The 14369-nt window shown below is 39.3% G+C and overlaps 1 protein-coding gene across 2 annotated transcripts; it reads right to left on the reverse strand.

Annotated features, from left to right (window-relative positions):
- Nucleotides 1-777: 777 nt before the first annotated feature.
- Nucleotides 778-13973, reverse strand: tfdp1a (transcription factor Dp-1, a). 2 transcript variants are annotated; one of them, XM_084724761.1, is made up of 12 exons: nt 13831-13973; nt 11033-11116; nt 10119-10185; nt 9309-9430; nt 7988-8109; nt 7638-7803; nt 7338-7484; nt 7177-7245; nt 5576-5727; nt 4019-4185; nt 2125-2200; nt 778-2000 (listed from the first exon to the last, which is right to left on the reverse strand). In XM_084724761.1, exons 2-12 carry the CDS (start codon nt 11042-11044, stop codon nt 1862-1864), a joined length of 1239 nt encoding a protein of 412 aa, XP_084580887.1. In that variant the 5' UTR covers nt 11045-11116; nt 13831-13973; the 3' UTR covers nt 778-1861. The 2 variants fall into 2 exon arrangements, with proteins under 2 accessions (XP_084580887.1, XP_084580886.1); XM_084724760.1 differs by lacking the exon at nt 13831-13973 and adding an exon at nt 12583-12656.
- Nucleotides 13974-14369: the final 396 nt, after the last annotated feature.

A 14369-nucleotide genomic window follows, 5' to 3' on the forward strand; every position in this document is an offset into this window, starting at 1 on the left:
GCAGCCACACTTTCTGTGCAGTTTTCCTTCAATGTGTGCTTTTTTTTGCAGCAACACCATGTATAAACAACATTGTGTGCATGCAGTGGGTGCAAAGCAAAATGGGAAAAAGTGCCAGTGGCTGCACTCAGAGCAGACAAATACCATTTAGCAGTGAAGTTGTTTAGTGGCAGTAAAAGTACAGTTCACCCACGAGTAAACAATGCAGAAGATCAAGAAGTGAAGGGAACAGTCTGAGATTTCAAACTAGAGCAGATTTAGCTTCTCTCTGGGTTTGCAGCACACTCTGCTGCATCTAGGATCCAAAATGTGGAAAAAAATATAAAAATATATAAATTCTTTTACTGGGCACCAACCTCACATTTGTGTGTACTGTCAAAAAAAATAAAACTTGAAGTGTAAATAAATGCTTCAGTCGCGTTTATGCCTGTCAGACACAGCTGGGGTACACGATGAAAGGAGGTGGGAAAGACACCTGCGTAGACTAAAATGAGATGGTTTTGATGCATGGGATGTGTGAGTGAAAAACCGGTGGGACTCATTTGTAATTGAGACAGGAGGTTAGACACAAAAACGTGAGAAAAATAGGGTCCATTGTGAAAAATAAAGTTCCCACTGAAATATTCCTTTACTCTGTGCTTTGGAGGATGAAATGTCTGAGGAAGTGTGTTGTGACAATTTGTAAAAAACCTGACTGCTTTACAAGCAAAATCATTCATTGCAAGTAAAAAGTGACCTGGTTTCTCCACAAAACCCACATGAATTATAGATACAAAATTATTAAAACAATCTATATTTTAATTTGCAAACTTATATTAGATTACAGAAAAAGGTATTTGGAAGAGTCAGTACATGTGTTGCTAAGTTTTAAAAGGGAGATCTTTGAAGGGAGTACATAAAGACCTATGCAACCACACATTTATTTTTTTTTTTTTACATCAATAATTTTTGAAGGTCTATCTTTACCACTGGCCTCTAAAGGATACTATAAGCTACAATCGTCATAGGATTCATATACGTAATTCACAAAAAAAAAGCTTATTTACCTATTAGGAGCCTGGGTTATAAAAGTCTTTACCTTGCTGGTGCCATTATTTTGTAAACACTACCAAGGCGTTAACAGGGCGGTGATGGAGAATTCCTCAACTCCAGAATACAAAAAAAAAAAACAAAAAAAAAAAAACTAGCAAACAAGATCAGGAAAAGCAGCTGCCTACAGAACAGAAGGAAGCCAGCCCAACACAATGGGGGATAAGAAACTATTTCAAATTATTGCCCAGAACACAAAACAAAAAGTATCAACACATCCGACGGAGCCCCATCCTGGGATGCCATGGCAACTGTTTTAGGCCATTCAGAATCCATGGTGTTGCACTAACACGGCATGTTAAAGCAGACACTTTGGCCTTCTTGGAACATTTTGATCATCATCACGTCTGCCACATGTAATTGCAAAATAATAGGAATAACTATTCAAACAAGTACATTATACATTCTCCAACAGCAGTAGGTTTTACAGAGGTTTTTTTTTTTTTTTTAGTGGGATGGCTTATTGAGAAGTGGATTAGACATACAAAGACTTCAGCATGGTGGCCGAGCCACAGACTACAGTTCCCTTGGACGACACCTCCCCCAGAGCTGTGGTGCAGGTGCATGTGACCCAGGAGCAGAAAAAAGATGGGTGCAATATTTACACCTCTGTTCTTTCAATATTCATCGACACCCCTGAGAAAGCCAGACAGAAATACAGGCGTGGGAAACAGGGGAAAAGGTTGAAGCACACACAAAAAAGGGGACTAAATTCCCACGGTGAAGGTGGTTTGAAGGACTGTGCTTGTTGGAGTGGCGAGGCGTAGACAGGTTAGTCTTCATCATCGTTCTCGTCATACTCGTCCTCATCGTCGTCATCCCCCATATAAGACACTGGAGTCTCCACACGAGACCCGCTGTAGTGAGAGTCATTTGAGCTGGAGGCCATGGTGCCATCAGTGCAACCATCACTACAAGCAGAGGTGGTGTGAATTTTATACATTTTTAGAATTTAAAGGTGGAAAATGTGATTGAGCCTCATAACATCTACCTTCTGTCACATTTATAGGTTCAGTTACAGGTTAGACTACTCACCTTGCAGGGTAACGGGCTCCATTGGCAGATGACCCTCCAGTGATGTAAACGTTACTGATGGGACCCTTTGCCATCTCTGGAAAAAGAGACAATACATCAAGATAAAGAAGTATGACTCTGATGATCCCAAAAATCAACCACCTCCTCTTGGCTGGGTATCATTTTAAAAAGCTACATGTACAAATACCAGTACCACTGAAGAAATACCAATATCAAGAGTACTTAATTTGATACCCTTTTTAGCCTTTTTCCCTACTTCATTTGATACTCCTGAATGGAAGCATTTAGTTTTATCAGACACTACAGGTGGATAGTTGTATAGTCATAGTTTAACATTTTGGTTTCATCTCGACACGCTGTGAATGGCAAACTACATCAAACATACTGCATCCAACTTCACTATGAGCACTGAAACTAACCATTATTTCCATTACCCATTAATCTTCAGATTATTTTCATAATTAATCAATTAATCATTTAGTCTATAAAATGACAAAAGAAATTGTGAAAGATTCTCATCACAACTTGCCAGAGCCCAAAGTGACATCTTCAAATTGCTTCTTTTGTCCGACCAGTCCAGAAATCCAAAACCCAAATACTCTTTAACTGCTGCTGCATTGTGGGCCAATCACACATCGATTTAAAACCAATGCTTGCAGTGATTGGCAAGCAAACCAAACCATGACAAGTCATCTTCTTCTAGATTTCTGTGCAAAAAGGCCTGAATGCAGGTGTCCCTTGACTTTAGATCTTTCAATAACTGGTAATGGCTGTTTTCTGTTGATATCTTATGAGGTATCAAATACAGATTCACAATCCCAGCAGTCGCACCAGGTGTGGTTGTGTCAGGCTCACAAGGTGAGAAATAAGTAAGTGGGCGGGCTAAGATTTTCTTCGTGTCAAGCAGCACTTTTTTGTATCTGTGATATTGGGGGCAAGGGACAAAGGACAGAGGGGCCCCAGTAGCTACATTATTAATCTTGTCCTCTTAATCCTGCAAGATTTTGTTGCTTGGAATTCCACACTGCCTTGCGACTTGCTAAATGAACAGCAGAAAATGAAAAGGAGCCAACTTTGCATCATGCTCAGTCAGTCTTCACTGTTCACTATCAAAGTGTAATAAAAGTGCAGCAGTTGACTGTCAGGCAGTGCAGATACAGAAAAGTGACTAAATTATTAAATGAAGGACCTGGGTAAAGGTTTACTGCACCACTTAATGCTGGGTTTCACGTTGTTTCACTCACATACGAGTACATTATTCTGACAATCTAAAGACGGTTCAGGCAACCATTTAAGAGGTTTTACAGTTCATTGTCTTGGAGGTTCTAGAGGTTCTCTGACATTAAAGGGATCTTTTTAGCAGGGTCTAGTGGTCATTATGGGGGTTCTGGAGGTTCTGGAGTCCCTTGAGGAGATTCCTGGGGTCGTTCTGTAGGTCCTAGTGGTCACTGAGGAGATTTCATGCATTTGAGACACTTGCCTTACCACTGTTTCTACTGTGACATGGACAAGATGACAATAGTTGTCCATACGAAAGGAGAGGCACAGCAAAAGCTTCCCATCTTGGTGACAAGTTGAGATGTGGGGAACTAACCCAAAGAAAAGTAAAAGCCTTTCGCCTGCAGACTGTAATCTAACAACTTCACTGCCTCCTTTAGTTTTTATTCCTTTGGACTTTTTAAAACTTATCCTTTGATCAAAAGAGCTCTGAAAAATGTACCTGACCACTTCAGCAAACAGAGTTCTGGCACCATCTAAGGCTGCATTTCCTGTGGCTGCTCTGCAATAAAGTGCTTTCTGTTAAGTAAAAGCTTTTAATATGAAAATAATTTTGTTTAACAGGAGCTACTGACTAGTAATGAGCATCTGGTACAGTAGGGGCTGTGGCACTGACCTATAACGTAGGGCTCCAGAGCTTTGGGCACCAGGCTACGTGCAACCTTCAGATCCTCTGGAGAACACTTTCCCACCTCCAACCCACAGGCCATGCCCATACGTTTCAGCACCTCAATGTCATCGTGGATCTCAAACATGCTGTCAAAGTTGAACAAATACTCAAACCTGTAGATGAGGAAGAGACAGAACAGAAGAAAGGAAGGAAAAGGGGTAAATAACAGTTATGACTTTTTTTCCCCATAGAGGCCACCAAAATCAACACATTATTTAAGTTCCTAATAATAGCTTTAACTACGGATGGTGAGATATATAAAATATACTGACTGACTGACCCCAATTGATACATTTAAAAGTGGTCCACCTTCAGTTAGATAGGGGGAAATTATTAACTACTTGGTTCTCCAGGTGTTGTAAGTTACTTTGAAACAATGAAAGGCCAGAAAAAGTCTTAAATGTGACACAGGGGGTTTTGTTTATTTCACAGGCAAACAATTTACTTGAACAGTCTAACTAGCCTTGTTTTGTGTTGGATTTTTGACTTAAGAACTTTTGCTCGAAAAAGCAGTGTCTTGACTAGTGTCCTATCAACTTTCACAGGAAAAACTGGGGATGTGAACTTCTTCCTAATTATTGTGCAATATTATTGTGCACAGTAATTTTGGCAACTTATTTAGCATTAACGTTTTCCAACTAGCCACCATCAGTCCAGCAACCTGCAATCGCCTGAGATTTGTGGCAGTTCAGCATATAATTTTCAACCATTGGCCTGAAGAGTGATGCATTAACTTCCTGTGATTGTTGCAGATTACACTATTTATTATTAGTACTTTAATGCATTTTCTGTGAGTTTTTAACCTCTTAAGGACTGTAATCATAACAACAAATGTTATAGTTGCATAGAAGGTAATAAAGTCTAAACTACAACAATGACTGCTACCAAATGGCCACCAAAGTGCTATGAGCAGGATATACTCCTTAATAATGCCACACACTTTTCCTTTAGATCTCTTTACATGACTGGAACAGTTTCAAGGGCTGGGAGGAGGACAGGACTTAAGTCAAACGTCAGTGAATGTCTGCTTGCATTTAAAGGTGAACATGTTTCCATCCTAGATTAGCCATTATTACTACATTGTGTTTAGTAGGAAGGTCTCGCATGCCATGCTGCTACATGGCAACACTCATCTTAACACTCATCCTGACACCCAACATTAATAACCTGGCACTCAAAATTTCCACCTCCAGCTTCTGGCTTCTAGGCAACTATTAAAATGCAAATGACACATTTTACTAGTCTAAATATAAACTTAATACAACTATGTCACATAAGTTGTGTACTGGGCAAGTAGTAACTCGCCTCAACTAGTAGAGCTTCTCTTCTAACCGGCAAGAGGAGTAAACAGTCTAAACGTATCCCTAAAATATACGAAGGGTAAAATCATTAGGTTTCCATCACTGCACTGTTCCTTTGATATTAATTTAAGGAACATAAACCTTAGAGGAATAAAACCTTCAAATGTATGTCCTGAAAATGAAGGATAGCACAATCACATACTTGTCATTAGAGATGCTGCAGTCGATGACAGTTTTCTTGCTGGTGTTGACGATAATGAAGGGAAGGTGGATGATGGAGTTGGGAGGAGGAGGTCTGTTTGCCTGCTGCTCTGTCTGTCTGTTCCGCTGAACCAAGTTCTTAAAAGCTATTTGCTGTAAGACAAGATCGAGAAAGATAAAAACTTTGAGGCAGCCACAAGGAGCTTTCAGTTCACATTGACAGCACATTCAACACTGGCAAAACAAAACATTCCTGTTACATTCTGTGTTGTACCTTCATTAAATGCACCAGGTAATTGTATGATGTAAGAAAGTAGTTCCTACATGAAACTGCTCACAACAAGGTCTGTGGATTATCTTGAGTAACCAGGACATGATTTTTAGAAAGAGATGCTGGTTCTGAATTTTTCAAATGTATCATTTAGTGCTTTGAGCATGAGAGACATTTTGTCCCATTATATTGGAGAGAGGGCAGACATCCCTACGGAAAATAACTCAAAAATTCTACAACTCAAACCAAAAAAAATCGAGATGGATAAATAGCACTACAGGCCAGGGGGAAAAATATGCATTTTTGGTGTGAGCTGTCCTTTCAATGAATACCTCTCTGACAGTGTCACTCAAAACTGAACATTACTGTCTTTGTCAAGGTAGAATTACAGCTGAGCTGTTGTTTTGAACAACTTTACAGTTGGAGATGCACCAAATGCATTTTTCTTGGCTAACTGAGTCAGACAAGAAATTTCAATTTTAAAAAAGTCTGACCTGCCTTTGATTTTCTTTCTAAGAACTATAATTGTCAGAATATACATATTTTTTTTGTAACTTTACTTTAATGAAAAAAATAAATTCCATGTTCATAATAAAACATTGACTATTTAATTACATTTACATTTTCCCCAGAAGTGCTCCAGGCTACTGCCAGGCCAGTTTTCTTCTTTTCTCTTACTCTACCCTTTTCTAGCCTTTCCTCTCCCTTCTTCTTTCCTCCTGTCTTCTGTCTCATCTTCAACTCTCATCTTTCCCTAATTCTTCTCTCTATCCTGTTATTGGCAACACAGCTCACATGCAACTGCATTGACTCTTCATCTACAGGCGTCTTGCCTATTGTGATGCACAGTTCGCACCAAAAATAGACCTAAGTGTAGTCATATCAACATCATACCAATAACACGGCACCTTTCACTACAGTTTTTAGTGTATGTGTAGAATATTTCTCAGACGATATGTTTTTCTCCTGTCCTTGACAGTGCATCACTGTGTTGCCCATATCCTTAATTCCAAGCGCTATCTTGACACTGATCTGCTCGTCACGGTCATCAGGCTGAAAACCGACCAATTCTGGCCACTAGCCATTTAATCAATGCATTTTTAATTACCATTAAAGGTGTACTTAATAAAGTGGCCATGAGTGTAAATTCTAGCACTCAGCAGTGCCATGAGGAGAATGTATGAACTGAAAGCTGAACGTTAAAGAGCCTTCATTTAAATTGCTTGATGCTGCCGTCACAATGAACAGTCAACTCCAGCAGAACTGACATCACAGGTATGGAGGGTACACATGAAGACCACCCTGAACATAGGCACTCAGCTCATTCCCACCTGCAGTATGAGCTCCTGAAGCTGTGATTGTTTCTGCTTAATCCTCTCCAGCCGCCTTTGTCTTTCCACCTACAGGTGAAATAAAGAAATAGTGATTAAAAATTATAAAAAGTAAAAGACAAGATAACTCAAACAGAATAGTCTTCACTGTGTGATTCTACCTCAAGGTTTTGGCACTCTTGCGCTGAGTTGGTGGGAAGGCCAATCCATTTGATTTCCTTCTTCTCTTTAGAGATAATGTTCATGGCCATGAGCACATTAAGTGCATCGTACACACGCCGCCGAATGTTCTTCTGGTCATACACATGCTGAAAGAGAAAAATAAGATTCAAAACATCAGCAACATTTTTTAAAAAGATGACTGTAAAATTTAGCTCTATTTCACATATTCACCTAATTCTGTTGGGGGTTAAACAGGTTTGCGTCAGTCAGAGAAAAAGTCATGTAGCTGCTGAACTCACCGAGTCATTAGGTGACATGTGGTTGTCTGATGAGCTGAACTCTGCGACTAGTTCATCTGCCACTTCATTGTAGGTGGTTACTCCTTTCTTCTGCACCTTCTCACACACTTTCATGGAGAAATGCCTCAAGCCCTTCCCATTTTTTTCCCCTTTTTTACCACGTTTGCTGTGGACGAAACAATGCCAAACTACTAAATTTTCACATCAAACACACTGATTAGTATGTCAAAACACAAATATATTTTTTCTTTAATATGAAATGATAGCCATGATTCATGTTGGAAACAATTAAAGTAATCTCCACATAGATCTGCAACAATGTTCAATGCTTAAAACTACAGAAGACTTACCCTGATGACCATGGCGAGGCATCGGATGGTTGACTCTGAGTGAGGAACTGAGAACTGGGTGTATGTGGACTGTTTACCAAAATGGTATTTGATACGGTAGGCCTCTGGGGTGTTCCAATCACCTACAGAGGACAGAACAAGAGGAGAAAATGGTTTCAGAATTTCTCAAGTCTGTCTTAAAACAAGAATGCCCATATGAACACTGAAACAGGCTTTCCTCGCTGTAATCTTTCCTCCTGTTCACAGTGGCCTGAAGAGACCCCCACAATGCACTTCTAATGTCAGTAATGGACAACAAAAGCCACAGTCCCCATTCTGTGTAAAAACATGATCAGTAAGTGTCCAGAATACTTTTTAAGTCAGTGTTTATGGGAACACCAAGGAATTTGGCAATCTGTACCCTCTCCCTAGTGGAAGCTGATATGCAGTTGTTAGTAGTAACCTCCTGAAGTCTACCATCATCTCTTTTGTAGGCTACAGCCCTTTTTACTGATACAAGGATGGGTTAAGCTCATAATAGGCACACTGCAGACAATTGTGCTTAGTACAACTAGCAATATTTAGTCCTCTGAATTTGTATTACTATTTGTTTGTACATTGACAGGTGAAGCAGAACAGTTGGATGACCTTTGAGTTTACTTATTTTATTTGTTCATTTGACTGGGACAATGCACAGCTTCTTAGCTGTGCCAGAGTTAACTATTAAAACTGCCAATTAATTTTTCTGAGTTACTAAATCACAGTTCACATTATATTTCAAATGACATTTGGATTGAGCAGCAAAAATAGCCTCTGCAATTTTTTAAATAAAGTTTTAATGGAAGAGGAACACATTTAGTATTTCAGACAACTTAACTGACTAATCAATTATTGGTTATAAACATGGCCAGTGATCGATGAAAAGCATTGCTTAAAATTTACATCCCTAGTAGTAATATGAAGCATCTAGGAGATAGGTGATCTAGGTGATATCTAAGCTGATTTCCGTTATGTATACATTCTTTGTATATAATGGGATGATGGGTGTAATCCTGCTGACTGTAGAGTTGATAAGCTTAGGATCAACTGCCTCCACCTACCCTCCGCCCAGTGACCTCACAATGATAAAGGTGGGGCTTACACAACAGTAAGACACAGCAGAGAAACCCAGCAAGCAAATCTACACACAAAGGAATCTGTGGATCACTAACAAATCAGAAAACTGAACATATTGTATCTACCAGGAGGTTCTAAACTCTCATGCTACATATGTACCTTAAACAGCAAGAAGGTTGAACTTGTAAGACCATACAGTGTGGTAGTTGTGTTGAGCATCACTCACCATGTGTGGCACATGTTGCATGTGTGCAGCAATGTTCACATTGGATGGCCCAAGAGTTTTGGGTAGTAACTGTTTGGCCACAGGGGCAGCTGTAGGCTGGACTGTAACCAAAGACAGGACACCTAATGGAAGAAATGAGAAGACCAGTAATGAAGAGAGCTCTTCATTGATACTCCATTGCCCCCTATTGTCCAACCACAAGTACAGAGACCTTCACCAGAGGCCACAGTGACTATGTTTACATGTACACTAATTTTCCACTATTATTAAGAATATAGGAATTTGATATAGGTCATGTAAACAGTATATTCCATCTGGATGTTCTGATTTGGGCCTATTCTGAAAACTATTTTCAGACTAAGACATGGGAGTTTCCAGTATTATCAAGGGTTTAGGATATGTGCAAATATCACAAGGCTGACCTTTTCAAGGTGGTGGTTAAATGAATGAAAGAGGGAGAGGGTGTTCACACAGTCGAACAAGTCTGCCACCAGTGGAAAACTTAATAAAAAAATACTATTTAAACACAAAAGCAAAATGGCTCAAGCAGCTCTAGTTGTTCCACTATTTCATAATGAGAGTATGCACATGCATGTTAACAAGAACATTAGTGGAATAGTTATTTTCATTAGCTACGTACACAGCTTCATAGGAATATTGTCTTTTTCTGAATAACGGCAAAAATAGGAATATTTTGTGCCTGTAAACATACAGGCAATCAGTTAAACTCTACTGTATATATGTAATATAAAGAAAATACTTTACAAAATGTTCAACTGCTGTATAATGCCAATTACTAGAAATTTATACCTTTGCTAGGGCTCAGATTCTGATCGATGAAAACCTTCAGCTCTCCATTTGTTTCAATCAGGCCAGCCTGCGAAAAACAAGAACTTGTTACACTCCAAAAATTACATCATTAAAGACACAATGCAAGTCAAGTTACATGAACAGAGTACAGAAGAAGAAACAAGGTTATGGGAGATGTCTTAAAGGACCGTTCACCCCAAAATACACATTTTTCCCCTCTGGCCCTTTAGTGCCGTTTAGCCACCTAGATTGTTTTGGTGTGATTTCCTGAGTTTTGGCGATATCAGCTATAAAGATGTCTGCCATCTCTCAAATATAACAGACACTGCTTGTGGTGCTCAAAGCACCAATAAATACATCTGAAACTCAACAGCACTGTCTCTTTCCAGAAATCATGAACCAGGATAATGTACAGACCTCATTGTGAGCAGTTTCATGTAAGAACTATTTCTTTCTACCAAACTATACCCACCAACCACTTTACCAGCAACACTAATGTTTGCATCCCACACTGTCACAAGAACAAGCCTCTCCTCCATGAGTAGATGCACTCATCCTTCTGTGTGGTGATAGGCCTGCCACGTAGAGTCCAGTATAAAGAAAATAGTTTCTACATGAAATTGCTCACAAGGTCTCTGGATTATCTTAAGTTGTTGTATCATGGTTTCAGGAACCAGGCTTTGTGGCTCATTTTATAGACACTATCTCCAATGCTGGGCAACTCTAGATGTACAAATAGCACTACAGGTAAGAGAGAAAATATGTATTTTTCGTTCTGAAGTGAAATGTCCCTTTAAATAAGTTACAGCAACTTAACATACATGCCTTCATAAAATATTATCTGTAGTGCCAGCAGGGTGACACGTACACTAAATGACTGTTTTCCACTCAAAAGCACGTATATGGTTACTTACATCTTTAGCCATGATCCCAAAGGACCGAAGGAGTCGAGCTTCAGGTTAAAAAAAATGTTCTTCTTTTTGTCACTATTCAGACCCCTGGAGACAGAAAGAGGACAAACGATTAAGTGACATTAGCTACATTAACATGCACGCAATATTTCAGTTTTTGCCCTTATTCTGGAAAAAAAACATAGTCCTACTGAGCTGTTTACATGCTTTATGAAAATTAATATTACTTTAATATTCCTGATGACATTCTACAGAGCATACTCTGATCGTGGATGCTACTTTCTGTCAAAATAGTTTTTCTTTATAAGTTTGTCACTGGTGGTGGAGTTCAAACTCAGCCTTCCACTTCCATTCATTTAATCACCTTGAAAAGGTCAGCATTGGGATATTTGTGCATATCCAAAAACAAGCTGATAACAGTTTATTTACAGCAGTTTGTGACACAGCCTCTCATGCTTTGTGCTGTGACACAAACCAAATACTCAACAGTTTGCAGGACTTGTGTAAAGATGACACAAAAGAAAATCTCAAATTTCTGATGGAAGGGAGAAACACACACCCCAACTGAGACACACATTCTGAATCTGTTGTCCAAATACCCCTCCTAAAGCCAGAGTAATACTAACATATCCCATGTCTTAATCAAAATATGCTCCATTCAGAATCAGGCCTCATTCAGAAATTGCTGTTAACAAAACCTGTATCAAATTCAGAATATTGCCACATTCTGACCATTTGTGGAAAACTAGTGTGCCTGTAAATGTAGCTATTAGCACATTTCAAGTGTCGCCCAAACATAAAATTTTTCATCATATTTCCCGAGTTTAAACATATTTCATTCTGTTTTTGGTGTGAAATTAAACTGCAGTTATTTTTTAGGCCCATTTGAAGTGCTTGCTGCCAGCACACTGTCCAAAGCTACATCACTCACGTTAGCTTGAGTTACCGGGTATTATTCTTACAAGACAAAATTGATGGAAAACGTGTATATTTTCGATCAATCACAACTGTATGAACATTTGGTTGGCATTTCTGAGCACACTGCGAATAAAGAAAACTATATTAAACCAGTCTTAGATGCTCACAACTTTTCCTACGCTAAGTGTGCACAAGGCCTACTTCAGGTACCGAGCACGTCCGGAGGAGAGGCATCGTCCAACTTCTGCTACAGGTCACGCAAACATGCTAACTTCACAACATCACCGCAAAACTAATTTTACTAAAGTAATAACATCACACTCTTACATATGTTACTGTTGCATGCGCCAATATCAGCATTGATATCACACGACGATAGCAATGAACAATCTTTTGTTGAATGCAGCTAACATAGCTAACTGTAACTGCTGCTAACAGTTAGCGCTGGATTCAACTTGCTGGCGCTAGCTAGCTAGTTAGCTCATGCACGTTTTGAAATGATTTACATAAAAATTTAGCGATTATTGGTTCCGTGCTGCAGCTTCCGAACAAAATTGAGCATGGGTTAACATTTAAGAAATGTGTGTGCATTTCGCACAGTCAATGAAAATAATATAGTGATTCTGTGCACTTACGGGTGCACTCTCCTGTTTCTTCGACGGCTGTTGTTGTTGGCATTTGAGAATGGAGGAAGAGGAGGTCTAAATCCCTACCAAACAGGAAACAAACTAAGCAATGTCGAAGTACTTTTCAATAATTATATAGTTAATATCACTGACAAAATATTTCATTAGTGTTGGGTATTTAACTCTTATTTAGTTTGTTTCTCCAGTTTCTACCTTTTGCTGCTATACAGTATGTAAATACCAGGATTTGCCTGACCGTACTGAAGCTGTATGAAAAAAGTGATCGTTTTTAACCGAGGAAAGGCGAACCACTCAAAAAGTAACCAGATAAAGTGAAAAATACAATAGAAATACGATGTGTTTTATTCAGAATCTGAATGTAATGATGCATTGGAAACTCGCACCAAAATTTATCGCCACGAAATCTGAGACACCCGTTTCTGAGTGGTAATTAGATGATTGGTGTTTAAATGCGGATTATTGACAGTTATGGATCTCTTATATTCAAGTCAACAAACAAACTGACAGCGAGCTTGTCGCTCCGAATTTAACGTTTCATTTAGAAACCCCTAAATTTTTGTTACTGTAATGTATTCAACTACATATGTAACTAGCTTGGTTATTTTAACCTGAATAAATTATCGACTTTACTATGACTATCATACGTTTTGGTTAAACTAGCGTTTTGTGTGTGTGTGTGTGTGTGTGTGTGTGATTTGAATAACCGTTAAACAGACTGTGACTTAAACAGACGCTCGAAGTTCCATAAAGAATTGTTAATGTGACACGAGCCGAGTATAAAACCATTCGTTCACCGCTGACCGTTAAGTTCAACGGACCAAAGCCCTGCAAGTGACTCCGCCATCGATTGCTACATACTGCAAGTTAGCAACTTCTATAGAGAGAAAATCCCAGGTAACTCATAGGGTACAGGGACGACTAGTACTTAACTAGTTAGCAATGCCTGTTGAGTGTTGTAGCAAAGAGCTAACTCGGGTTTACGGTCGAAAAGCCAGGACCACCGGGGCTTTGTTAGCCAACTGCTAGCTTGTAGCTTTCAGGCAAGCTAATCCGCAGCTGTCACCCACAACACTGTCACAATTAGCTTCAAATTCACCGTGGTTAGCTTCGCGATCGTTTGCTGCGTATTTTTAAAACATATAAAATCACAATGGCTTGTAAAACACATATCTAATATCATGAACTTTATTTTGCGGCGGCTGGTTAGCGAGCCACAAGTCGATAAATGTGGCTTACCGGTGCACCTCACAAGCTAGCAAATCGTCTGTTAGCCTTTTCTATCCTCTCTGTGCTAGCCTTGCTACAGCAGCGACTCTCACAATCTGATCTTGGCGGTGTCTCGCTGTAGCGCTCTCTGATTGGACAACATCAATGAGACGAAAGCAAAGCAGTCAAAGTAGTTCATGCCCACAGCCTGCATCTCTTGGGATTGGTGGATACCAACTAGCCTCAAAGATACATATACTGCCATCTACTGCTCAGGAGTATGAGGATACATTTTACTTACTGTTCTTCTGGCCCTGTTGCTCTTAAAGATGGTACTTAATGACAGCTCTGACTGCTAGTGAGGTTTGCTGACATCCAGAATGCATTAAGGGTACATTAGGATTTACTTGCCTCAGCTACCTTCCAACTATGTGTTCCAGATTTCAGAATTATATCTACAGAAAAAGAATGGGTCAATATTCTTCGTAATTCAAACTACACGTCACATAATATTTGCAGAGGTTAATTCAGTGTGAGATTATTAAATGTATTGGACAATCTCTCATTTC

This window comes from Lutjanus erythropterus, chromosome 8 (assembly GCF_056507025.1).
Source record: "Lutjanus erythropterus isolate fLutEry1 chromosome 8, fLutEry1.hap2, whole genome shotgun sequence".
Taxonomy (NCBI): Eukaryota; Metazoa; Chordata; class Actinopteri; order Lutjaniformes; family Lutjanidae; genus Lutjanus; species Lutjanus erythropterus.

Bases quoted from the DNA above. Each gene is read 5' to 3' on its own strand.
- tfdp1a (XM_084724761.1), bottom strand. The intron at 7,246-7,337 runs GTAGAATCACAC...TTTCACCTGTAG, and splicing joins AAGAGTGCCAAAACCTTGAG to GTGGAAAGACAAAGGCGGCT. The intron at 4,186-5,575 runs GTATGTGATTGT...CCTCATCTACAG, and splicing joins TGCAGCATCTCTAATGACAA to GTTTGAGTATTTGTTCAACT.